Source organism: Ailuropoda melanoleuca, chromosome 1 (assembly GCF_002007445.2).
Source record: "Ailuropoda melanoleuca isolate Jingjing chromosome 1, ASM200744v2, whole genome shotgun sequence".
Taxonomy (NCBI): domain Eukaryota; kingdom Metazoa; phylum Chordata; class Mammalia; order Carnivora; family Ursidae; genus Ailuropoda; species Ailuropoda melanoleuca.
In genome coordinates this window covers 76,196,156-76,221,781 of record NC_048218.1, presented here as the reverse complement: position 1 = coordinate 76,221,781, position 25,626 = coordinate 76,196,156, and the positions used below count along the sequence as shown (strand labels likewise).

The window sequence follows — 25,626 nt, the reverse complement described above, 5'->3', positions numbered from 1 at the left end:
TGTTGGCATAATTCTCAGTATTTGTGTGGGGGGTGTATTCTCCGCTCTCCTATCTCCGTCAGAATCTCAGCAGGTTTTGTGTCCCTCCAAAGACACTAATAATTTTGAGCTCCTTACTTACTTCATTAACTCTTTGCAATTCATCTTCATGGGTTAGGAAGCTAAGTAGAGAGTTCAGTCAATTTGCCCAAGGTCACGGAGCTAGGAGGTGACAAAACCCTGGTTCAGACTGTGCAGTCTGACACCAGAGCCTGTGGTCTCCACGCTCGTGCATTCTTAACCTGCACATCCTTTGCGTTACTCTGTTCCACCTGTTTTAGACTCTGGAGTTGACTGGCCTTCATTTAATAACTGGTAGTAGAGACCCAGAAACACATCCACGATGGTGCTGTGATTAAAGACACATCGCCGTCAGCATGTGATACAAACCCGAAGTCGAATCTTGAGACTTCAACACATAGCTTTAAAATAACTTAAAAATGCTCCATTTTGACCTTTGGTTCTGCCACTGAGTCTGTTCTTATCCTTTCCTCCCTCATGTCTCCTTTTCCTCTTCCCCTTCCCTCTCTCCTCTCCTCTCTCTCTCTCCTGTCTCCCATCAACCAACACTATCGAATACTCCCCTCATTCAGAGCTGAGATGGGATTCCTAGCCATCAAGTGTTTTACTGTTCCTAACATATTTTATGGCTGGGGACCTGGGGACTGTCCAACTCCCCTGTAGCCTCTAGACGATTCTCCAGGGAGCTCTCATACACGAAACCATGTTGAGGGAAGGCAAAGTACCTGACACCAGTGCCTTACCCTAGTACGGAGTGACCCCCTGATTTCTGATTTTGGGCATCGGATGGTGCCATTCATTAAAACAGGCAGTGCTGAACGAAGCTCCACATTGATGTGGGTGTAGGGCAGAATGGGAGGTCCTAAAACCTTTTCAGATTTGAGACTTCTGCAAATGAATTGCTGAATGTTTTCCCCAGATGTTAGTGGGATGTTCTCCATAGAAAGTTTCTTCTTTGACTTTATTGGCCCCCCTCTCCTGTGTCCTACCCTCTGCACGGGTGCCCTCCTCCCGCCCTGCACGGTCATGTCTCCTGGTCGTCTTACTCTGCCCCAGCACTGGTGCCTTCAGTGTCTCTGCTGACACTTAAAACCCTGTAGGAACAGAGGGCCCAACTGCCTGATAGAAAGCTTCAGGCCCAGACAGGGTTCATCCATATTTGGTCCCAGTCAGTGCGGTGCTGGTTTATCACCCATGTGCATTCTCTGCTTTCCGCTGAGGCTGAGTGGTGTTTGGCTTCTTGCTTCTATTTATTTCTATTTTTTAAGTTTTCACTGTGAAATTACTGACTTCTTTCAGATGTTCAGTTTTATGAGGGTTCTCTTTTTGAATCCAGTTCCACCCTCCTGTGTCTTAAATTGTACTCTCTTTTTCACCCTGCTGTGGTGCATTTGTTCCTAGACATCGTCAGGGATGACACCAGACCCAGAAAATATTTTGTCATGTATTCCTGGAAAATTGAGTATGTGTGTTTGTTCGTGTTGACTGTGGATGGTATGGACACGTATCCATGCTAACTGATATTTTTGGTAAATATCATTCTCAGTTTTCTGCCCTTTCTCCTCACCTTCTTAGCATGGCTTGCCACCAATAGATGCACATTTTAACTAATAAAATGTATTTTCTTTATCAGGCACTGTGGAAGATGCTTTAGGACTTGAAAACATGATTAAAATATAGATTCTGCCTAAGTTTCAAGGACCTTTATGTCTGGCGAAGAGACAGACGTTTTAACGGGAAGGTTGTACTTACTGCCAGCCGGGCTACGACACGTCTAACATTAAAAGCATAGAAGTGTCTGTATTAGGAGTATGCGAGAGGAAAAGAATAAACTTGAGTTTATGAAGTTGCCAGGATATTCATCTTTCCTTGCAAATTTAACACCCAAATTCTTTCTCTCTGCTGAGGTTCTTTATATATAACATATATTTTATTTGTAATTATAGTATACTTATATGACTATATTTAATTTTGATATCTTTATATAGCTATATCTGTTTCTATATTATATAGAATGTTACCTAGCTTTTGCCTCACCCCCGCCCATGGCCCTTCAATTTTTATTTTATCATGATTTGAATTGTATCTGGCAGAATGAAAGATTTATGCATTTTTTCAGAAGGTGACCAAAAAAAGCAGTTGGAGGGATGATTGATATGTATCTCAATGTTTAGAAAACCATAGGAATTAGGGAGAAATGTCTGTGGCGTATCAGGAAATAGGAAATTATCTTGCCATTTGCTGGAAGTGATTGCTCAGATGTGTCTTCAATAGATAATGCTTAAATCATAGTGTGCGCGCGCGCACACACACGAGTCTCTCTGCCTTCTTAACCATTTATCCTTACTGTCTTTTATTTGATGATTCCTTTTACCCTGTTCCTTTCTAAATATTACCTCCACTGGGACCTAATTAGAACCCCTCAGAATTCACAGAATGTTCGACTACAGTGGGCTCCAAATGTTATCTCAGACATTACAGGATATTGGACACTAATGACGGTTATCCATTGTGTATAGAGGTGTATAAACACCTCTCTGTCCAGTGTTGTCAGGCTGCAGTGAGAAAAGTCGAGGAAATAGTTCTCATGACTTCCGAATGTTGAAGGGATTTTTCTCTCCTGGAGTGACATATTGCACGTGGAGACCTCTTAGGTTCTAAAGTGAATGTCCACAGCTGAAGTTTATCTTTTTTGCTAAGTTCCTGCTTACTTTAGCCCTGAGATGGCTTTGTGACTTTATGAGGAAGGTCCTGCTTCTACAAAAGCAAGCTTTGTAGTGAGCAAGCTTTTGTAGAAAAGGCATACCGTTCACCCTTGAACAACACGGGTTTGAACTGCGTGGGTCCGCTTATAGTGGATTTTTAAAAAATAAGTATAGCGCACTATGGTAAATGTGTTCTCTCTTCCTTAACGATTTTCTTAATGACATTTCCTTTTCTCCAGCTTCCTTTATTTATTGTAAGAATACCATGTATGATACATGTAACCTACAAAATATGTGTTATTGACCGTTTCTGTGATTGCGAAGGCTCCCAGTCCACAGCAGGCTGTTAGTAGGGAAATGTTGGGGGTCGTTGGAAGGGATACGTGGATTTTCCACTGCTTGGGGGACCAGTGGCCCTGACCCCTTAGTTGGTTAAGAGCTAACTGGACTTCTCCTCTGTGGAATAGTCATATTTAGAAAAGAAGTTTAATTCAAACTCCAGCCAATCAAAATGTTTTGTAAGATTTTTGAAGTCATTGCTCTCTTAGAGGGGTAATTGAACATTGCTCTTTCCATTTACTTATTTATAATATGCAAAAATATTCAAGTGACCCAGAGTTGGTTTTACCCCTAGAAAAATGACACCACGGATTGCTTTGTTAGGGAAGTATACCACCTCTGAAATTTTAAGAGCTGGGTTCTAGGGCCGGTTCTGCCTGTGACTAGGTCTCTACGCCTTCCGAAAGCTGGCACACCGGCCTGAGCCTCATTTCCCCCCCTTTAATAACAAAAGAGTTGCAAACTCTTGATCTGGAAGACACCTGAAACTTGGTCCCCTCTTTTTTATCTTTTAATTATATAAATAATGTTGTAACGTTGTGTAAGGCTCCGAACACTTAGAGAAAAAAATTTCACCCATAATTCCACCACCTAGATACAGGTATAATCTATCATTTTTGTGTATTCCCTTGCAATCTTTAGTTATTAGCATAAATTACCATAGTGCTATGTATCACTTGGCATCATACATTAAGTATTTTCTGTATCGCTGCGTATTCTTGAATGATTACAATTTTAAAATCTGTTTAATATTTCATTGGGTGGTTATACCATATCTTAATTATTCCATTATTTTTATCTATTGCTGTGATTACCATTTTTATGCATAAATGTAGCTTATTAGTCCGTCAAAAATTTTGAACATGATGTTGGAGAGTTGAGATATCAGGGTCAGAGGTTAATTTTTTATGGTCATTCAAATCCACTGATGACTTGTGTTCTAAAAGGGATGTTTCCATAACTGTAGCAGGAATGCGTGAGTGAGTCAGTATCTTGCTGGTTGTGCCAGCATTAGATACGTTGTTTCTTTGGTATTAGCATTTCTTTGGTTATTGTAAGGTTAAACATGTCTCCTCATGTCTCATTTGCAGTTATATTTTGTATATGGCATTTGAAAATGAATACTTGGCGATCTTTGAGAGCCTATTCACTGCAAAACAAAGAGAACATATGTTAATGAGAATGGTGCATGGCTTGTATGAAGAAGAGGTTCTAGAACTTTTTGAGTCACACGAAGGGCCCCTTGAATAAATGGAAAGACACACCTTATTCCTAAATGGAAACACAGAGGTTGTTAAGTAGTTATTTTCCCTCTACATTTCCTGTCATCTCAGCACAACTTTCAAGTTTATTGTTCTCAGATCTTCACAAAAATAAATTCTAAAACTGTCCTGATAAAAACCCAGGCCAAGTAGCTAAGAGAAATTCGATGAACAGGAGTAATGGGGACTGGAGACCAGCCTGGCCAGCCTGGCCAGATGCTAAAGCATGTTAGAAGGCAACCCTCATGGAAGTGGTGGTGTTGGTGCTGGGATAGGAGACTGTTGCGGTCACAGGACCACAAGGTCCAGGGCACCTGCACGTGAAACTGAAGGTGCCGAAAAGCGATGTCTCGGAACATTCTGAGAAGGGTGGGTTATTCTAACGGCCTTGGGGTAATTGGTAAGTGTTAATGAAAACGAGTTATGGTATGAATATGTATCCAAGTAGACCCTGATATGAATTACAGATCCTGTTAAACAACAACCAGAAAATAATTTTCTGGTTTCTTCTTTCTTAAGAAGAAAGAATTTAGATTTATTGTATCTGTAGTAATGGGAAACAATACTGTTTTTAGTTTAGAGCTGGGGTTTGCAAAACTTTTCTGCAAAGGGTCAGAGAGGAGCTATTTTAGGCTTTGAGGGCCAGATGGTCTCTGTCACAACCACTCACCTCTGCCATTGGAGCACCAGAGCAGCCATGGACATCAAATATACGTCAGATACTTGCACGGCATGCTTGCATTCGTTCACGTATTTATTTATTTATTTTTAAAGATTTATTCATTTTGAGAGAGAGTGGGAGCGAGGGAGCTAGAGGAAAGGGTAGAGGGGGAGGGAGAGAGAATCCCCAGCAGACTGCCTGCCGACTGGGGAGCCAGGCTTGATCCCAGGACCCTGAAATCATGACCCAAGCGGAAATCAAGAGTCGGACACTTAACTGACTGAGCTACCCGGACGCCCCGACAATATGCATTTATAAAAAGAAACATAACATTTTTGAATGCCAGTTTCCCCATACAGCTGTTCCCAAAGTAAATTTTCTGAATCTTTTAATTTTTTTACCAAACTCTGTGTGAAAAGTACTCTTTGTTGTCTTAATTTGTATTTCCCTTCTATTGAAGTTGTGTATGTGTGTGTATATTTTATTTTTATTTATTTATTTTTGCTATATTTGTTTGCTACTGAGATCTCCTCTTCAGGGAATTGCAGGTAGGGTTCATTTGTCTTATTTTAGCTCCTTGTCACTTGATGTCCTAAGGCCCTGGAGATCGATTTGGTAACTCCAGCCCATTCCTAGACCAGTAGGGTGCCATTTTGCTTTGTGAAATGTAACTGTTCTTGTGACTTTGTGTCTACGGGTATGGGACTTGACTTTCAGCTCACACCTTCCCTGTGTCCTAAGCTGGCTGCTTGCCAATAGACTGAAGATGGAGGATTACTTTGCCACTACTTTGCCTCTCGGTCCTGAGCTCAGATATTGGTTGTGTTGACCGACTGCTTAGGCTCTTCACCTCCTTGAGAGTTAGTTGTTGACCAGATATTACTCGAGCCTGCCTGTGCCCTGGGATCCTGAAATCCAGCCACGGGCAAGGTCTGCCTTTGCATTTCTGTCCATCCTGGTGAGCAAACCTAGAGCTAGTTTTGATGGTATTATGTTTCACCCCTGAGTTATGAGAGAGATTTCTATTTTCCAAGAGATACCACTGAGAAAATGATGAAATCACTTGCACAGAACCACACAAAGATTCTTAGAGGACGTATACTGCGAGATTATTATAATTACCGAGGTAGAAATGTCACTTTCTTGGTCCAGCGTGTCCGTGGCCTTGGTGTGCTGCCAGCACAAAGGCTGTCCCTGCCCCTCCCTGCAATCTTTCCATTGTTGTATGTGCCACAGGAACTGAGACAATTATGACAGAGCTGAGCTGGTTTCTCTTCTCTTTTGGACATGAATGTTTGTCACAATTCTGATCACCATTTCTTCCTCCAGATTATAAGATTGTAAAAATATTGCTATATTTATATTTCCTTTTGCTGCTTTGGGGTTGAAGAGTACCACTCATAGCTTTTGTTTGAAATTCCTCTATTAATGACCTGTCTTCGTAGACATCATCTGCTGCTTAGGGAATGCTGTCGTGTTCAGTATTTCACCTGATCTCCTTAAGCACCTGTGAAGTAATCAGAGCAGGGAGGGTTGTCTCCATTTTGCAGGTGAGGAAATGAAGGCCCGGTGTGGTCTGGAGGCATTGGCCTGAGGCCACCATGGGAGCTGGTACCACAGCTGCCCTTTGATATATGACCATGTGACTCCTGACATTTTTCTTTCTGTCCACAAAACTGCCTGTCTTTTTATGAGTTTCAGAGATTTTCTTGTCTGGGACATGAAGAAATTAATGACTTTTCTTGAGAGAACTAAGCATTAGTGCTTTTGCCTATTTCTTTCTCTCTGTTATTGGCCTGAGTACTTCCAGAGAAGAAAGGACATGTAAATATTCCCCTTTTCTTCAGACAGTGAGGCAGACATCTTCTAAGAAAACAGAGACGCTGAAGAAGCTGTGCTTGTTCTCTGGCATTCTTAACAACATTGCAACCATAATTTTGGATTTTTCTCCCTGCGGCTTTGAGCTGTAGGCTGCCACCGTGCAAAACATTTGGGGCTCACTGATTCCTGTTCCTATTTTAACTATATGAGTTTTGTGTATTATGTGACCTTTGTCTTCAAGATTTGACCTTCAGATTTAGGGAACTGGAAATTTAGGAAGTTTCATTAGGACTTGAATCCAAGTAAATTCCCTCATGAGTACAAAGGCTCGTAGAGATGTGGAGTGTTAGAGTTTAAGGGGACTTTCATCCATGTAGCCCCCTTAATGAGAAAATGTGGCCAATTCGTGACAAAGCTGAGGCAAGAATGCTGAGATTAGGTGAGGCTTCCTATGGGTTTGCTCCATATCACTGAGTGCTGCGCCTGCCGTGGCACGCCTCTTCCCACCAGACTCCGGGCTCTGAGGGCTGGCGCTGTGTGGGTTCCATACCTGGCTCTGCTCCGTGCGTGGCTCTGCTCCCTAGTGGTGATCAGAGCACTTGCATAGGCACTCGGGATTTGTGTGCGCCATGAATGATTTGAACCTGTCTCTTTTTGATACGATGTCATTACTCTTATCGGCAAACTTCATTTTAAGGATAATGTGCGGGGTTTAGTTGTGGTTTACAATGGGAAACAAACCATTCCGGGTATTTTAGGGAGGAAGGATTTAGTACATGGTATTAGGTGCTTCTAAATAATTGCAAGGGTTGTATGCAGCGGGCTCAAGGCTGAGCTTCTAGTAGTGAAGCTCAGAAACACACAAGATGATTGTATGTCCCACAGTGAGGACAGCAGAGAATCATGAGGCTGCCACAGAATTGTTGGGCTGAGGGGTGCTGCACTGTGTTTGTGATTGAGAAGCCTCGGTCAGGACAGTAGCACAGGGATCCTGAGACCTGGAGTCCAGCCACCCATCCTGCCGTCGTTGCTTCCTGGCAACTATGGGATATGGGACTATGGACGCAGAAGAGCCCCATCTCCATGGCCGTGCGTGCAGCAGAAAGTAAGCCAGAGCTGCAGCAACATGGCCTTTGTCTTCCTTTTGTCTTCCAAACCTCAAGCCAGTACATATATTTTGGCAGAAGCTCTTCTGTGATCAAGCCCTACCTGCAAGACGGCCTCTGCGACATGGCAGGTTTCAGTGCTAATCCACTATATGCAACATCGTAAGGGTTGCAGTTCTCACGACTCGGGCATGTCTTCCCTAAGCCTCTGTGCGTTGTAGATACTGCACCGAGGATGGATTGATAATTATGTTCTTTGAGACCTCTGTTTGTCAGTGCAATTAATTATATAACAGAAGGTAATGCAACCACTTTACTTTAGGGAATCCCTAAGGGAAATTCCTATTTATCAGAGAAAATGCCATAAGGAGGGAAGATCCTGAGCTGGGAGAGTATTCTCAACTGTTTTGGTTTTAAACATCTTGGAAAGTACTACAAGGAGACATGCAATATTATGATATAACAGTGCTTACCATGTCTGGGGGGAGTTCCATCTTTGGCAAGGCTTGTCAACTTTCCATCTTGTATGCCTCCTCCCTTCCCCCGCCCCTGTAGAATATACATTCAGAATTTGCAATGGAAATCAATATAAAATAGTTTCTTTAAAACAAATTAAACTGACTTATAGCCTATGGGCCTGCATTGAATTCTTTTGACTTCATCTTCCTTAACTCTTGTGTAACCCCTATTTAGAAATGTAGAATTATTACGAGTAATCCCCCCTTCACCTTTACCCTTGTACCCTAGTGAATACATTTGGACACATTTTATTTCAGTTTCTTGTCCACTCCCTTGTTTTTTCTGTTCCAAATGGAGAATCAGGCCAACCTGTTGTCCTTCTACTTGAAGTCTAGCGGACATGATAAAATCACTGGTAGTATTGGTAGGGGTAGGGGACAGGAGTGGGCAGATGGTAAAGATGTAATTGAAGTAAATAATCTGGTTTTCTCTGAAAAGGCAATATTCTTTGCTTCAGAAGAAAGGCTGAGCAAGTAGGGTCATTCATACTAGCTTCTGCAAGATTTTTGCTGTACCTTGCATTCTTCTACTCCTGCATAATCATTCTAGTACATTCTCTCCTTACTGCAAAGCACATGTCTCTGGAGCAGGGAAGTCTGAAAGCCTCCTTTACTTAGCGTCGCTAATTGCTCTGCCCTCTTAGCAATGGCAGTATTAAACTCAAAGTATGGGAGGTCTTTGGCTATATGAAGCTTTTGGGAGAAGCCCCAATCATATTGAGACTTCTCTTGAATTCAGCAACCAAAACCTCATTATCGCAGTGTTACAAGTAAATGACTATATATAAGTTATCAGCTAAACTAGGACACCTTTGAGAGTGGAAAGGGACATTGTTAGTAATTACATCAAAACAACGAGCATACCTTGGATGTATGGTCACCCTACTTACAGTGAACTGTGGAGGACAGTGTTTGAAATGTGAACTAACATGATTCAGAAACAGATTTTAACTATCTGTATTCCCAAACCTTTACGTTTACCTTCTTTTTGATGTAATAATCACTTTCTGAACATTGATGATGGAACAGATTCTGTGTTAGGCACTAGGAAGATAAAGCAAGATGCCATCTTTGTTCTTTATTTACTTGCAGTCACTCTTGTGATGTTAAGAGCGGCAGATTTTCAGCCTGGCGCACAGCATGGCCCTCATAGGAAGGCTAGGGGAGTAATGCATTTTGGAATTCCCCCCTCAAAGTGAGATGTATTCTGCCAAAGGGTGTACATTTAAATAAGGTACGAGGAACTGTTCTATCAATTTGCTTATTTTGTTCTTGGGATTTTCTTAAAAAGTTGACATTGGGAAACATTTATTTATTTATTTTGCCCAAGAAATTTTGAAAACTACTGGTTTGAGATTTAAAATTTTATGTTATTATTCTAAAGTCATAAGGCTAGTTGTAAAAAAAAAAAAAGTGGGGAGTTGGACTTTTAAAGTGGAAACACAGAAACAAACTGAGAAAAACAAATTAGTAGAAAATTTAAAAAGTAAAGAAATAAAAAGATAACTAATTAACAAATTATTTTAGATACCTGGAGGGCCGCCATGTGTCAGAGGGCTTGGGGTTCCAGAGGGCAGAGGTAGGACTGATAGGTGGTTTTTATGGGAACACATAATTCTTTTGGCAGTTATAATTTTTCTGCCGTGGAAGGGGCTGCCTTGTGAGGTAATGAATTCCTGGTCATTAGATATGTTCAAGCAAATTCACAGATGGTGGTTAAGTTGCAACTTCAGCTCCACATAAGAAGAAATATGTTTATGAACAGTTTCATGTTTCTTGGATATTAAACTTATGTATTGGTGAATGTTGTTCCTTCTTACTTTACAGATGTATAAAGCGTGTGTGTGTGTGTGTGTGTGTGTGTGTGTGTGTGTGTGTGTGATTTCCCAGAGTCTTAGCCAACCTAGTATTTTCTTCGTGCATTGCATTGTCTATTTTGCATGGTGGTCGGTAATTGATAAAAATGCAGAAGGCACAACATCAGTACTCTCATCGAGGGAGATTTAAAAGGGAATAACATTCACCGATGTCATTCTGAAACTGATCCGCAACAGCCTTGCTCATTTTCAGTCAGCTGCCATTGGTCAATGCCTCCACAGATTTTGTCTCTGTTTCAAAATCTTGAAATAAAAGTGGAACAACTTCCAACGTGACTTAAGAAAAAGGTCACCAGTTGAAAATGGTTTCAATTGTTTTGCTATTAAACGTGAAATTGCAAAACCAGCCTCTCTTACATAATTTGAATTTAGAACACATTCTAATGAGAAGCCTGCCTGTCTGTTTTTCATACCATTTCAAATACTGAGAAATTTCTCCAGGCTCTTGGACTGGTGCTAAACAAAAATTATTATTTCAGAGCATATGATGATGCATGGAGTTGAAGTTGAATCTCTTTGTTTTCTAAAATGGTATCTCATGGTGCTTGCAGGTTGAAAGTCTGTGTCTCTCCACTCTCCCCCTTTATTTGTCCAATGTCTGAGCATTTTTATTTAATTTTACAATATCCTTAATGTTTTAACCGGAGAGTGGAGTAGATTTGGGGTTTGGCAGGAATTTAAGATGAAAATTAAGTAATAGGGAAACAAAGATTACATTGGAAACTTTATAGTAATATATCAAAACTCAAACAGTAATTCAAATTATTGTGTCTATACTGTGTATCTTGTAGCTATGATTATTCTTAGTGGGTTATAGGGCCTGAATAAACATTGCTTCACAGAGTCACATGTGTTGTCAGACGGAAATACAGCCTGAGATTTGTCAATGGTGGACTCATCTTCAGTGAAGACAAAAGTAAATATTTCAACTTTTCCAAGTTATGTCTAAAACAGATTTTTTTCTGTTATTCTATTTGTTTTTATTGGGATATTAAAGTGAATTTTTTTAAAGATTCTGTATATTTGAGAGAGCGAGCATGAACGAGGGAAGAGTAGAGCGAGAGGGAGACGTAGACTCCCTGCTGAGGAGGGAGCCCAATGTAGGACTCGATCCGAGGACCCTGAGATCATGACTGAGCCACCCATGTGCCCTTTAAAGTGAATTTTTAATAAAGAAAAGTGCAAAAAATATTTAAAAAATTGCGACAGACTTGTAAACATGTAACTAAAACATAGTGCTTACATATTTTATTACAAATTGGAACAAGCTGTCAGGAGAATGCAGACAAGTGAACAGCAGTTAACTGTGGACCTACTCACTTAGTGGCTGGTTTGGAATGAGATTTCAGGTACCACCGGAGGGATCGCGAGACCTCATTAGAAATTGTATCTGTGACTTTTCCATACTCACTGTTTCATCCTAGTGGAGGAGCAAAACATAAACTAGGATTTTAAAACCTTTATGAACCAGGCACTCAGGATCTCATCTTGTAAATTTGTAAATCTACTCTTGGTAGATTCTGAGCTCAAAGTCTCAGGGTATTGTTTGCCCCTTTCTCTTAGCCTTGGACAGAAAGACAGTCTGTTAGCATCAGAGACTTAGAAGAAGCCTCCTTAGGAACACATTTTTTGTGAGCCTGGTACACTTCAGACGTGCTGTACCATTTTAGAACATAAAATGATGTCATGAGAGGGAATTTTGGCGATCATCTTCTTAAGGCTTATTATTGTAGAGCTGGAGAAACTGAGGTCCTGAGAGGGTAAATTTTTTCTTGGTTGTTTAGTCTAGTAGAACCACTACTATGGAAGGGGGCCTGGAGTGCAAAGTTGGGGTCACATGACTTTGGCACTGAATTTCCATGGCATGATTTTCCACTGACTCTTGGAAGAGAGATTCTTTACTTCTCTGTCCATTTCCATACTTTTACCCACTCTTTCTGGTTATCATCCAATTATTGATACTTACAGGCTTGCTTGGTTAAACTTTTCTCCTGCAAACGCTTTTTGGAAGTAAAACACCTGGGTTTGAGTGCACCCTCTGATACGTGTTAGAGGCTGGGTCACCTTGGAAGAGTTGCTCCAGCTTCTCAAAATCTTGGGTTTTGAATTTTCAAAATTAGAAGGAATAAATCAGTCCCTACAATTTCTCACAGCTAGACTCTATGACCTTTCGGCCATTGTTGTAGCTGTTGTCACCCATGTCTACTTTCCCGTGAGTGATGGGAGTTGTGGCAAATAAAGACCAGTTAGTTAGTAATTGGTTTGGGTCTATTCTCCTTTTCACCTTCTCCCGAGTGTCCTGGTCTTCCAGGGCTATTGTTCCCCTGTCATGGTTGATTGTTCCCTTTCTGTGTAACATTCTCAATCTGAGAGGAAAGCTCAGTGAGGACATGGATCTCTATTCTGCCTCACTTTTTTGTCAGAAGCAAATGTTTACTTGTCTGGACTGATGCTCCCCTCCCTGCTGCTTAGTTTACCTGGGATCTACGATGCGGTGGAATGGTTCTTGTCACCCACGGTGTTGCCTGCAACGTGGATTGTACCTTTAGCATTAATTGGAATTCATACTAACTCTCTGCAAAGCAGGTTGGTATTTTATGTGTGGATTCCGTCCTGCCTCCTTTCACTTTACACTCCCTGGTCAGTGGGACTCAGGGCAGTCGAGACAGGTTTGTAAGAAACCTCAGCTCACTCAACTTGCAGACTTGTCGGAGGAATCATGGGATGTGAGAGGTGGAAGGAATGGCAGCAGGCATCTAATCTTTTTGTTTATGGATAGGGAGAGACACTGAGGTTCATGGAGGTCAACGTACTAAAGTCATCATCGAGTCAATTAGTGGCTGAGCTAGAAATTACACCCAAGTCCTCTGCATTTAAGTCCAGAGCTTTTTCCAGTATTTCCAATTGTGTCTCCGATAGCCTATATAAAGGTTTGGCATTTCTGCAGAGTTGTTCGTAGTCACCCCTTCCAAGTAATGCCAGCTGTCCACGCAGAGAGTGGGGCGCTTAGCCAGTGCTGGGCCAAAGTTGCCTGTAGAGAGAAGTTGAGTGAATACATTGACATTTTCAGCCCATGGCACATCCTGCTTTGCCCTCCCAGCTCTCATCTGACCTGATGCTTCAGAGGAAGAGTGATTACATTTGCCGTTCAGCTAACAATTTGTGTAATTTCCAGCCTGCCTTCTTCTTTAACGTCTTCCCACGCTTCCATCACATGCCACAGTCTATCTGCTTCATAATTACACTGGTAGGGACCTACCTACATCACTTGGAAAAGGTTTGCCTAAAGTACTTATTTACTTGTGCATAATAAATCTTGATTGATACCTTGGTAATCTCGGAGATCAATCTAAGATTTCCTCCCACAATGATGAGGACTGAGGAGTCAGGGAAGCAGGGGACAAAAAAAGAAGAAAAATTAAAAAAGAGGGCTGTGCTTTCTTACTGGTGAGCTCAGCGGAGAATCATAGATGATCTGGAATTTCCATGATTTTGTTCGTTTGGGGTCTGTTCTAAGGTCACGATCTTCCGTGGCATCAGAAGAGTTAGTCCTCTCTAATCTAGTCACCTTGTTTTTAGAGGAGGCCACTGCCATCCCAGGGAGAGGGAAGGGTGCCCTGTGAGCTCATGGCAGAGCTCTGTCTGAAAGCTGGTCTAAGGCAGTAGATCGAGTATCCTCCAGCTGAATACCGAGCTGTGGAAGGGATGATGAGCTGAAGCCCAGAGAGGGAAGCACATTGTCATATTTTAATAGAGCATTAAGAAAGCAGTTGTGAAGTTGTAGGAAGGTTCTGACTTTTAGGTAAAGGGGAAAGATCGTGAAACGCCTCCAAAGTTATAGAAAAAGTATTATTTAAATTTTTACTGCTTGTTTATTTTGCTTTATTATTTTTTTATTTGAGAGAGAGTGCACAAGTGGAGGGATGGGGTCAGTGCAGAGGGAGAGGGAGAAGCAGGCTTCTCGCTGAGCAGGCAGCCTGACGCAGGGCTTGATCCCAGGCCTCTGGGTACATGACCTGAGCTGAAGGCAGATGCTTAACTGACTGAGCCACCCAGGCATCCCTGTTTCTTGTTTAAAAAAGAAAATGTTGCTAAGGGACATGAATCCTGAACTTGAGTCTGCCATCAGGTACTTCTGATCTCTAAGTCACTTAGCACCTCAGTCTCTCACATTTTCTACCACTAAAATAGTATGTTAAAACTAGTCTCTTCTCGTGGTATCATTCATTTATTAGCAAACATTGACCAAGAGCCAGGCGTTGGGTTAATTGCCAAAGGAGATTTAGGGACTAATGCAACATGATTTAAAGATTAATATAAATGCTCTAAGTCAAATATTTTCAGGCCTTCAATCAGAATATACACATAAAGATCCCCAGATGAGTCTAGTATACAGACAGTTTTGAAAACTACTCCGTTAAGCTTATAGTACTTGGTGTTAGATGATGCCATGGAATGATTGGTTGGTTGTTTTTAAATTTTGATGATCTATGTAAATGTTTAAAGAAGTGTACAATATTGATTTTAGGCAAGAAGAAGAACTTGAGCAAACACTAGTTAGTTCTATTTTTGTGGCTGACAATGACTTGTCATTCACACGATACCTTTAGAGAGGCTGAGTGGCTTTTTTTTTAGTATTAAATTTACAGGTAAAGTGAGTCCTGTTTTCTCACCTGAAGAGAAAGGGTCTTGGTCATCATCTGGCCTTTTATGGCTGTTTATGATCCATTGTGCTTTGATTAGTTTGGCCAAACTATTGGCTTCCTCAGTATGTGACCCTGTGGCTGATGATGGTGATCGTTTGGTGGAACAGAGTAGAGAAGACATTATGGCAAGTAATATCCAGGAGCTAGGAATGGAGATAAGAGCAAATCTACTGTTTCTAAGTGTGACTTCCTCTGGGTTGTGATTGTTTTGTTTTTTGTTGTTTTTTGTTTTTGTTCTTTGTTTTTTTGTTTGTTTATTTGTCGTTGTTGTTTTGTTTGTTTTTGTTTGTTTTTTTCCCTCCAAACAGGAAGGTAGTGCCATGATGAAGACTATGGATTTGGGGCTGAAGACTTCAACTTTGCTATTTGTCAGGATGTGTCTTTGAGCAAGTTATTTAATTCTTATAGTCTTACTTTCTTGACTGCTGAATGTGGAGAATGATAACCCTACCTCCTATAATAGTGAAGACTGTTAGAAAATTGCTTGGCCTATAGCAAGTCCTCAGTAAACACTTGCTATTTGTTGTCAGTGGCTTTTTCGTACCCACTGAACAGCTAGGAAGAGAAGATAGAGAGCGATGGAGAGAGGGTAATAAGTAAAGCTTTTTAGGTGTGTCTTCATTGCTTTGCATGTGACAAAAGTTCCTGAAAGTCCAGTGCCTAAGGAGCCCAGCTCTCAGCCTCCCTTCGCTCAGACAAGGGCCATTTCTCTTGTTTGCCCCTCTTGGGATGGTGTTTGCGTATTCTCACAGCCTCTGTGGAGATCTTCCCTTTCACTTCTTGCTTTCGCAATGATTGTAAGCTTACAGTGAAACTGACCTAGAACCAGAGGAAGTAAGAGCAGGGTGACTTTTGGTCCAGCAAAACCAGCTCTCACCACTGCTTATCTTTGTGTTTATGTTGGTTGTTCTTGGAGAAGCTGAGAAATCCCAACTGACATGTGCTAGTTCGTCTGTTCACTAAACTTGTGAGGTTTCCTCAGACCCGTTGATCAAAAGAGAGGGCTGTAATTCAGGTTTCAGAGAAGGAAAGCCCTATAGAATATTAGAGCTGATTGGGACTTTACGGACATTCATTGTGCAAATGAGTATCCTCTCTTGTTAAAGGTCACCCTGGCGAAGTTGAGACTAGAACTGGGGACATGGAGACTCTGTGTCTGTGCTCTTGTGTTTATCACCTGCCTTGGATCCATCATGTACTGGTTCATGTTTTGTTGATAGAGTTTTTATTCTTGTTAGATGACAGTTCAGAGATTAAAGTCCTAGCCTCTTACTTCTCTGGATAAAACCTTTAAAAAGTAAGCTCAATTTATCTTTTAAACCTAATATTCTTCTTGAGTCCTTCATTTTAATACAACTGGTCTACTCCCTATTCCACGGAAAGACCTTGCTTCTTCCTTGAGCTTACACTATTTCCAGGCATTATCTTTGTTGTTCCATTTATCCTCAGAACCAGCCAGCTTTCAAAATCCTTGTCAAGGGCCACCCCTTCCTATGCCAGTTCCCATCACACACACCCCAGTTCTTTTTGTATGCTGTGTATTGCTCTCTTTCTTTTTTCACATATATAAATATTTCTTCTGCAGGTAGGCTTTAAGCTTCTTGAGGACAGGATGAGAAGAGTCTGATTCATCTGGAGCTCTAGTGTCAGGCAAATACAGCTATTCATTCATTAAATTAACAGACATTGTTACTGAGTGTCTATCATGGATTAGGCCCTGGGATTTGAGAGTGATTATTGCTTCTGTTTTTAAGGATCCAAGAATTGAGTTTGGGATACAGGTAAGTAAAGAGACAGAGACATGTGATGAATACAGTACTCCAGGTGCTGTGGAAATGTAGTGGGGGGGTATATAACTCGAACTGGATGATAGAAAGCATGAATTATGTCTTTAAGGACTGGTGGGAAGTGATGCTGAGGATCTAAATGACACATAGTAGATGAGACATCATTTTTAATTGCAAGGTAGCTAGATCAAAATGCAGGGAGAGCAAACCTAGAAGAAATGGATGAATTTCCAGCAGAATATGAAAGTAACCTCAAAAGAAGTGTCAAACGACTGCAGCTATCATAGAAGTTACTGGAGATATGATTAAGATTGATTATTAAAGAAGCTATCACATCCAAATGACTTTGCAGTAAGTTCTGATAAAATTTTAAAGATCCGATAATTCCAACCTCATCATTATTAAACAATTCCAAACAGTAGAAGAGGATGTAGAACCCTCATGTGAAACCTAATGATGGTAAATAACACAAGTGGCGAAACAACACTATGGAATGATCTTATTCATGATTCTGTGTACAAAAATTCTCTCTAAAATAGCATATTTAATTCATCAGCATATCAAAACACTGCAACTGTGACTGAGTAGGCCTTTTTCTAGGAATGCAGAGATGGCTCAATCTCTGGAACTCTTATCAACAGGATTCATTACATTGCTAAATTAAGGGAGAGAAAAAGAGATGACTGTATCAGTGGAGGCTAAGAAGGGAGATACAGAGATTCTGAAGAGGGACGAGTAACCAAAGAGATCAACATTCATCCATTTACTCATTTATTGGTAACATAGCTTTCTGGAGGCTTCCTAGCCAGGCATCGTGCTCATTTAGTGAGACTACTCAGAAGCAGCCAGCTTACTGGGTCAGTCTGTGTGGATTGTTATGATACAAGTACTTAATTCCACCTGGAATTAAGTTACTCTTCTTTTGGGTGGGTGGGGGTGTGAATTAGGGAAGTGTTCACAGTATCAGAGACATTTAAGCTGGGTCAAGATAAAACAAACAAACAAACAAACAAAACAATTGGGCTTGGGAGAAAGTGAAGGGACTTAAGTGGCAGTGTAGATGGTGGGCAGAGCATGAGCAAGAGTGTGGGGTCAGGAACATTCATTACAAATCCTGTGAATGGTGTCACTGGACCACTGTGGGCATATGGAAGAATGGTATGAGGGGTTGCCTTTCAGGTCATCTGCAAATAGGTAGATGGCCAGACCTTGTCACTCTCAGGAGGTGAGCTGGAGATGTCTCCATGGGGAAGGTAGTATCAGGGTAATATGAGGTATTAGGGATAACTGTAAAGATGATGGAGTCAATTAGTTGCATATTGATGCTTAAGTTTTCATTTTTTATGCTTTCCCAGAAGTTGCCTGTTCTTTTATATCTATGGCATATCTGAAAAAGCCAGGATTCTATAGTCAATTGGCAATGTGGGATTGATCTGGAAATGTGCCTCTTTGCTTTAGAAATCACTGCATCCTATATTAACCCATTTTTTTAAGTTTCTATTTTGGAATAACTTTAGGTTTATAAAAAAGTTGCAAGGATGATATTAACCCGTTTTTAAAATGTACAAATAAAATTTATACTAACATGTGCAGAATGCATTAAAGTTTTCAAATCTTCATTCTATCCTACTTGGTCCTGACCTATGTTCACTTTAGTCATGTTGAAAGCAGAACAGACACTTTCATCCCCTTTCAGTAGAAGACCGAGACTCAATTAAAAAAAAAAAAATACATATACAAAACCAAGCTTTAGTGTTTCTCAATCTTAAGAGATGGGCTTTTTTTTTTTTTTTAAATCTTCTCAAATGATTGTGAATGAGCAGCCAGGGTGAAGAGCCACCCATAAACCAGAATCACAGTTGTTTTTCTCTGTTGGTTTTGTGCTGGGCCATCATGGTGGGTTTTGGAATATGTAAAACCTGGTCTTTGCCCTTTCAAGGAACTCACAGTGTAGCAAGTGTGTGTGCATTGCCTGTGTTGATGGGACAAGGGAGGAAGAGGAAGAGCAGGGCCTGTGACTCAGTGAGAGCCTGTCACGTCAGTAGCAGAAGCCTCCCGATTCCTAGTTGAGCGCTTTCCTCTTTGATCCACGTCATCCTCTTTTACTGCAAAAACTGCACCTCCAACAGTTTGCTTTCTCTTACTTGGCCTAACACTTTAGAGTATATAAACCACTTCAATGGTGTCATCTCACCCATTGTCCTAAAACTCTCGAGTTAGGGAGGACAGGGCTTTATCTTAATTTTGAGGGAGTTGAGGTCCCCAAGGTCCTGATGCGGGGAGGAGGCTGTTCAAGGTCACATCACTCCCTCTGAGGCTGCTGCCTTTGCCACCACGGGTGCCCCGTCCCTCTCTGTCACCCCATCTCTCCGTTGGCCCTTCCACGTGCTGAGGACTTTATTTTTCCCTGCATTTCCAGTGTTCTTTGTCTTTACAGACATCTGGAGGTAATCATGTAGCCCTCTCAATTAATTCAGTTCAATTAATAAATTACGGGGTGGATTTGGGGCTGGGAGCCGGCGCAGGGTGCCTTCCGGGCCTCCCTGTGCTGGAGAGCTGTTGCAATCAGGCTTGGAGAGCCCTCTTCCTCAGAAGCTGTCTGGGAGGCTCCGCCCCAGCCTGCAGGCTGCCTGGAGGGGTGACTGGCTCACCCTGACAGGCAAGACATCATTTTTCTTTCCTCACACAGTGTATTGTAATCTGATCAGAACAGCACGTGGGCTGGGCTGCTTGCCTGCTCCTAGTTATGTTTTTCACAACTGTTCCCTGTGAGACTCTCTCAGCATGGCTCCTGATGCTTGTCAAGTGGGGCTGACCTGTTCATTACGGGTTTGAATATTCCTCGCCCTTAGCTCCTAAGTGCCAGTAGGGTCCCGGGCTTTGTGGCACACAGGGTTCCCCTCCCCTCAATCTGCAAGGTCCCCCTGGTGGGGACCATAGCTGCTCCTGCCCGAGGGACATTTTAAAGTATCCTGACATGCGCTGGTTCTGTTCTTGTTTCAAGAACAAACTTTTGGTGCTTCCTTGTTGTTGACCCAATAAATTCAGGTTTCCTTCTCTGCGCTTTGTGGTTCCATCCCACGTTTTAGTCACTGACGAACTGCTTTTCCCTAGTGCTCCTCCAGTCACACCAAACTTGAGTGCTGTGCCCTTTTTTTTGCCTGTGCTGACATGGGTCAGGCCAGCCTCTCCTCAGCACTCAGGGTCCAGTCTGAATGCCACCTCATTAATGAGGTGTTCGTTCTGCTCCCAGGGGGAAGTCATCTTGCCCTTTTCTGCTCCCCAGAAACTCTTTTATTTATTTTTATCTCACTTAGGCAATATCACCTCATTTAGGTAACTTAATCACGCTTCAATTGGTGTGGTATTCATTTTAATAGGTTATTAATAAAATTGAAACTTTTTTCCAACCTGGCTGATATCAGGCTCTCCTACCATAGAAACTTCTTCAGGTTTGGGACTGTTTCGTATCATATCTATTTCCTGAAGAGTGTTAGCCACTAAATAGGTAACTGTTGGAAGAGATGTTCAAGATTGGTTGAGGGGAGTGTGCCATTTTCTCTTCTCCAGTGAAGGTCAGTTTTTCATCCGCCTCCTCCTCCCCTCATTTACCTTTTCTCTTTCTTTTTCCTTCTCCTCAGAGGGCTCTGTCAAGATTTCATTAAGTATGGGTTAAGGGGAAATAATGTTGAGGTGGGGTAGGTTGCCTCCATTTTCATGCTTCTGTAAGCCAACTGTGTTTCTTTCTTTTTAGTTCCAGATTCCAACAATGTCTCACCCATCTTGGCTGCCACCCAAAAGCACTGGTGAGCCCCTTGGCCATGTGCCTGCGCGGATGGAGACCACCCATTCCTTTGGGACCCCCAGCATTTCGGTGTCCACACAACAGCCACCCAAGAAGTTTGCACCAGTAGTTGCCCCAAAGCCCAAGTACAACCCATACAAGCAAGCTGGAGGTGAAGGTACGTGGGGGGGATTTCAGAGTCGGGTGCCCAGAGTGGGAGAGTTCAGTATAATAAAAGTGATTTATCTGCAATGCTGCGTCGGACAAAGATAGCTCAAGAATTCAGTGTGCTTATCATAGTTAATAGCCTGTCAGAGGTTAAAAAAAAACATCTAGAAGCTATCAAAGCAAACCTTTCTTTTAGGGGTAAAGAGAGTGAGACCTCTAATAGGTTACATGGCCATGGTTATACGGCCAGAACTAGAACCTTGGTCTTTTCATTCATAGCTCAGGCCCTTCTGCTGTGTTATCTTCCACCCTGTCCCATTGTCTTGTAGAGAAGGGTCGGCCACCCAATTGCCCCTCCCTCTTGCCATTGGACACATGTCCCCACTTGCTCCAAGAAGTGGTCTCATGGGAAACCCATATGAAGTGACCCTCACGAGGCACCTGGAATTGTGAAAACTGAAATTGTTGACTCGCCTAGGCTGCTGTAGGATAAAGTTGTCGGGAGAGCTTTGTGAGATCTGCGTTTGCTGCAGGTCACAGGCAAATGTGAGCGAAGCCTCGTTCTAGGGGTTGTAACAGCAGTACATTCAATTTTCATCAGTCAGGAGATGGATGAGCCACTGAGCTCAGCATCTCAGGTGTGTATGTACCCGCACATTCCCACACCAAACCTCACAGGCAGCATGAAGAGTGCCATACTGTTGGGTTGAAGAGCTTCCATATTTTTACCAATCAGTGCCAGCAGCTCAGCCAAATCCATGAAACTATGACTTATAACTGACAACAGAGGAATGGTAAACTTCGGGAAGTGGAGAATGAAGAGACAGTGAAAGGAGATTTGGTGCCCCCTTTCTCTGTTTTCTCCCTCACCACACCCCCACTTTTAAAAAAATGACCTTACATCACCTTCGCCGTGATGTTTCTTTTTTTTTTTTTTTTTTTTTTTTTTTTTTTTTTTTTTTTTTTTAAATTTTTTTTTTTTTTTTTCAAAAAAANCGCCGTGATGTTTCTTATTGCTTCTTGGGTGACGTGAGTGTGTTTCTTCCGGCAAGTTTTTGTGAGACTGCCTCACATTCTGTGGTATAGTTCAGTCTTTCTCTTTTCCTCCTAGTCTTCTCCCTGCCCCCAGCAATCACTTTACTCCTCCGTTGGTATTGTCATTAGAATTGAATGAGTTCTGGAGCCAGAAGCCTCGTCCAGATATCCAGCTTGTGTGAGGGGGCTGGACGCTTAGGCAGGTAGTAGGGAAGTCAGGCATCAGGCCTGGATCTTTGGGTATCCTTTTTCTAGAGAGGGCAACAACAAGACCATCAGAGAGCTACTCTGGAAAAACAGGAAGTGGCAGTCTTGGTGCTCGACTACTCTCCATGGCAGCGTCTGAGTTTATAGGCCTTGAAGGAGACTACATCTCCACGGTCAATCCAAGACTTAGCAGAACTGGTTTTCTTTGTTCTTTAGTGGTGATGCTTTAGTAGTTGCAGGACTGGGACGGGGATTTGGAAGAGAATCCCTCCTCACTAGGACAGGAGGGGGCCGTATGTTGGCTTCCTTAATTGTTTTCTCAACATTTTCCCTTATTTACTTACTGGGGGTTTTTTATTTTGTCCCCAATTTTGGGGGAGAGCTGAAATGGACTTCCCTCTAATATGAGAGGAATAAGCTAGGCTCCCTCCTGGAATAGGAAGCAAACGTGTGAGGAAGCCTTCGTTCGTGTGACAACTGCTACCCACCTGAGGGGTGGGCAGTGGGGGCAGGTCCCATATTAAGTAGGCTAATACGTGGCATATGTGAGGGAGGAGGAGCGTGTAGCGGTCTGCCTTCAGACCCCTTCATTCTGAATGCTGTGAGTCGCAGTGGCTTGGCTCCTTGGGGGAGTCTCTTGCTCTTGACATGCCCTGCTCTCTTCACTGTACTCCCTGTGGTTCACTCACTGCCTGTCTGGTTCTCTGGGGACACCGGCATCCTCTCCAGAACTCTGCAGCTCACAGTCATTTGTTCTTTCTCAACATCCCACCCCCATCCCTTTTGTCACCTGTCAAAATCCTGCTGGTGTCACCCTCTCCAAAATGGCCAGACATGGCCTCGATCAGAAGTTATCATTCCCTTCCCTGGGTTTCCACATGCATCGTGTTCTGTGACTCTCAACATTTCAGTTTTTTGTCATTCCTCCTGCTCTTGCTCTGTTACTGTTCAACATGTGGTCTTTGCGAAACGCTCTGCGTCTTCATTATCGTTTTATGGCCTTCTCATACAACCCTATGAGGTAAGTGTTTTTCACATGGAAAATGGGAAATGGGAGTTTAGAGAGGAGAGGTGACCTTCTCTATGGTTTTGTGGCTCCTTTGTTTCTGAAGCAAGGCTGCTGTCCTCGCCCAGGTGCTATCCTGCTTGCCCTTCTCTTCCTGGCATTTCTGGCACCCAGGCCTCATGTGATGGTGATACTTCCTTGTAAGAATGTAAGCTTTGTTTCCCCATTTAAGCAACAAGACATGGTTTCTCACTCGTCCTTATGTTTCTCTTGGCTCCTATTATGCTACTGTGTTTTTAGTGGGAATGATTGTGTATGGTCAAATGTATGTCTGTATGTTCTTCTGTATGTATATATTTGGATGGATGGCGGATGGCTGGATGGGTGAGTGCTCTGCTCAGTGATTCTTCTCTTGCAATAAACAGTTTGGAATATGGCATCCTCATTTGAAGCAACTCAGTCTCATTTAATTTCTGAAGTCTTGATTCTTTCTTGCAATTCTGCCAATCTCTCTCTCTCTTTTTTTAATATAACCTTTTTTGAATACGTGAAGGAAGAAATTTCCCTTGCATATATACATTTTAAAGATAAATATGGGGAAAGGTTCATGGATATTCAGACTTTGTTTTTAAATGAAGCTACATCTCTTCATCTGCTCTGTATTATGACATGATATTTGTTGCAAGTGTGAGATTTGCTTTACTTTCTATTTAATTTAAATGTTAGTGCATTCTCTGTTACTCTAAACATTTTTCTAAGTTACGTTATTTTTTGTTTACATTTTCATACATGTTGAAAGTTCATATTCATTTTCCTTTTCTTTTTCTTTCTTTCTTTTTTTCTTCTTTCTTTCGTTTTTGGGTCCCTGTAGAATACTCTGCACCATTAGTGAAATCTCCAGACAGTAGGAATCACAGTTTTTATGTGCGGGGTGAACTGAAGATGCCGGGATCTTTGCCTCTCGTACATACTCTCCCTCAGTTTCTCATCCCTACAGTCTTTTCATCCATAGCTTAGTTCAGAGCCTGACATCTAAAGCTTAACTGCAAAGACAGAAAGTTAGAATCAATAGAAAGCATATGGTCTATCTTTTTCTGGTGTGTACGTGAGAAGTGCAAGGCAGAGGGGATAAGTTGTTTGCTCAGAGGTGCATGGCCTGCTCAGGGCTGAGCTCGGGTCCCCTCTGTCCGATTCCAGAGTTACACAGAACTTTGGGCTGTATTCTAGTGACGACTCTTTCTCACTACATCGTCATAGAATTCTTATCACAATGTGCCTTACTTGTAAATGAACCGGTCTCCTTCAGTGAACTTGGAGCTTTGGGAAGCAGGGACTGCCTGACTCATGCCTTTACTCCCAATAACCCCAGCAGGATACCTGCCGTATAGTAGGTCCTCCATAATGTTTGGGGTAATGCTTAGGCTGTAGCAGTATAAACCTGCTTATTCGGGCACAGATCCTGGCTTCCTGTTAGGTGTTAGGGTTCTGTAGGTCCACCCGCATGTTTGAAGTACTCTTACCCTCCTATCCTTGTTCCTTGAGATTTTTAGTCCAGGAGTTATGGAACCACTGCCACCTGGAAGTTTTCAATTCCATTTCTTACCTTGGTATTATGTCTGCAATGTCTGGAGTTTGCTTTCCCATTTTATTTTTATTTATTTATTTATTTACTTTTTTTTTTTTTTTAAGATTTTATTTATTTATTTGACAGAGAGAGACAGCCAGCGAGAGAGGGAACACAGGCAGGGGGAGTGGGAGAGGAAGAAGCAGGCTCCCAGCACAGCAGGGAGCCTGATGTGGGGCTTGATCCCAGGACTCCGGGATCACTCCCTGAGCTGAAGGCAGATGCTTAACGACTGAGCCACCCAGGCGCCCTGCTTTCCCATTTTAAAATTCTGACTGAGAGTGGCTAAGTACCCACATGTTCTGCACATCAACTTATATTTATGGGATCCCATATGTCATGAGTTTTCTCTCTTTTTTAGAAATTATTTATTTATTTAAGTAATCTCTACACCGAACGTGGGGCTCAAACTCATAACCCCGAGATCAAGAGTCACAGGCTCCACTGACTGAGTCAGCTGGGAGCCCAACTGTCGTGATTTCCTTTAAAAGGTATTCTGCTAATATAGTTTCTCTAAAGGGCTTTGTTGTTTTTCCCAGTTAGTGGCTCTTCAGGCCTTCAGATCCCTGTATCTTGCTACCATTGTTTTCAAACTTTCCACGGATCTTCTTTAACAAATTGTATCTCCTCAGTCCTCTTTGAGTGACCCTGCATTTCTGAATGCCTTCTCGTGTTTAGAACATTAAGCTTATGAGCCCATATATATTTCTTACTGTTTTACCTTCTTACAAAGTTTATACTGTTAAATGCCCGTATCATTTTTTTTTTGTGTGTGTGGGATGGTTGCTGTGTATGTATGGTTTTCTCATCATCTTCTATTTCTGGCTGATGAGGACAATAAGATAATGATTTTTTTTTTTTCTGGTCTTTAAAGTACTAGCCAGTAATGTTCTGTGTCCTATAATGTGGGTCTTCCATCTTTTCTTGATTTGCAAAAACAAAACCAAACCAAAAACACAA

At 42.0% G+C, this 25,626-nt stretch overlaps 1 protein-coding gene across 8 annotated transcripts in view; it reads left to right on the top strand.

The window, feature by feature from the left end:
* The window catches only part of LPP (LIM domain containing preferred translocation partner in lipoma), a 655,090-nt gene that overhangs the window by 190,350 nt on the left and 439,114 nt on the right, over positions 1–25,626 (top strand). For 5 of the 8 annotated variants that reach the window (XM_034661250.1, XM_034661257.1, XM_034661240.1 and 2 more), the window contains one exon: positions 20,597–20,804. The exons of the other annotated variants lie outside the window; for them this stretch is intronic. In XM_034661250.1, coding sequence (XP_034517141.1) covers positions 20,612–20,804 — 193 coding nt within the window. In that variant the 5' untranslated portion in view covers positions 20,597–20,611. The remainder of the gene's footprint in view (positions 1–20,596; positions 20,805–25,626) is intronic. 8 annotated transcript variants of the gene reach the window in all.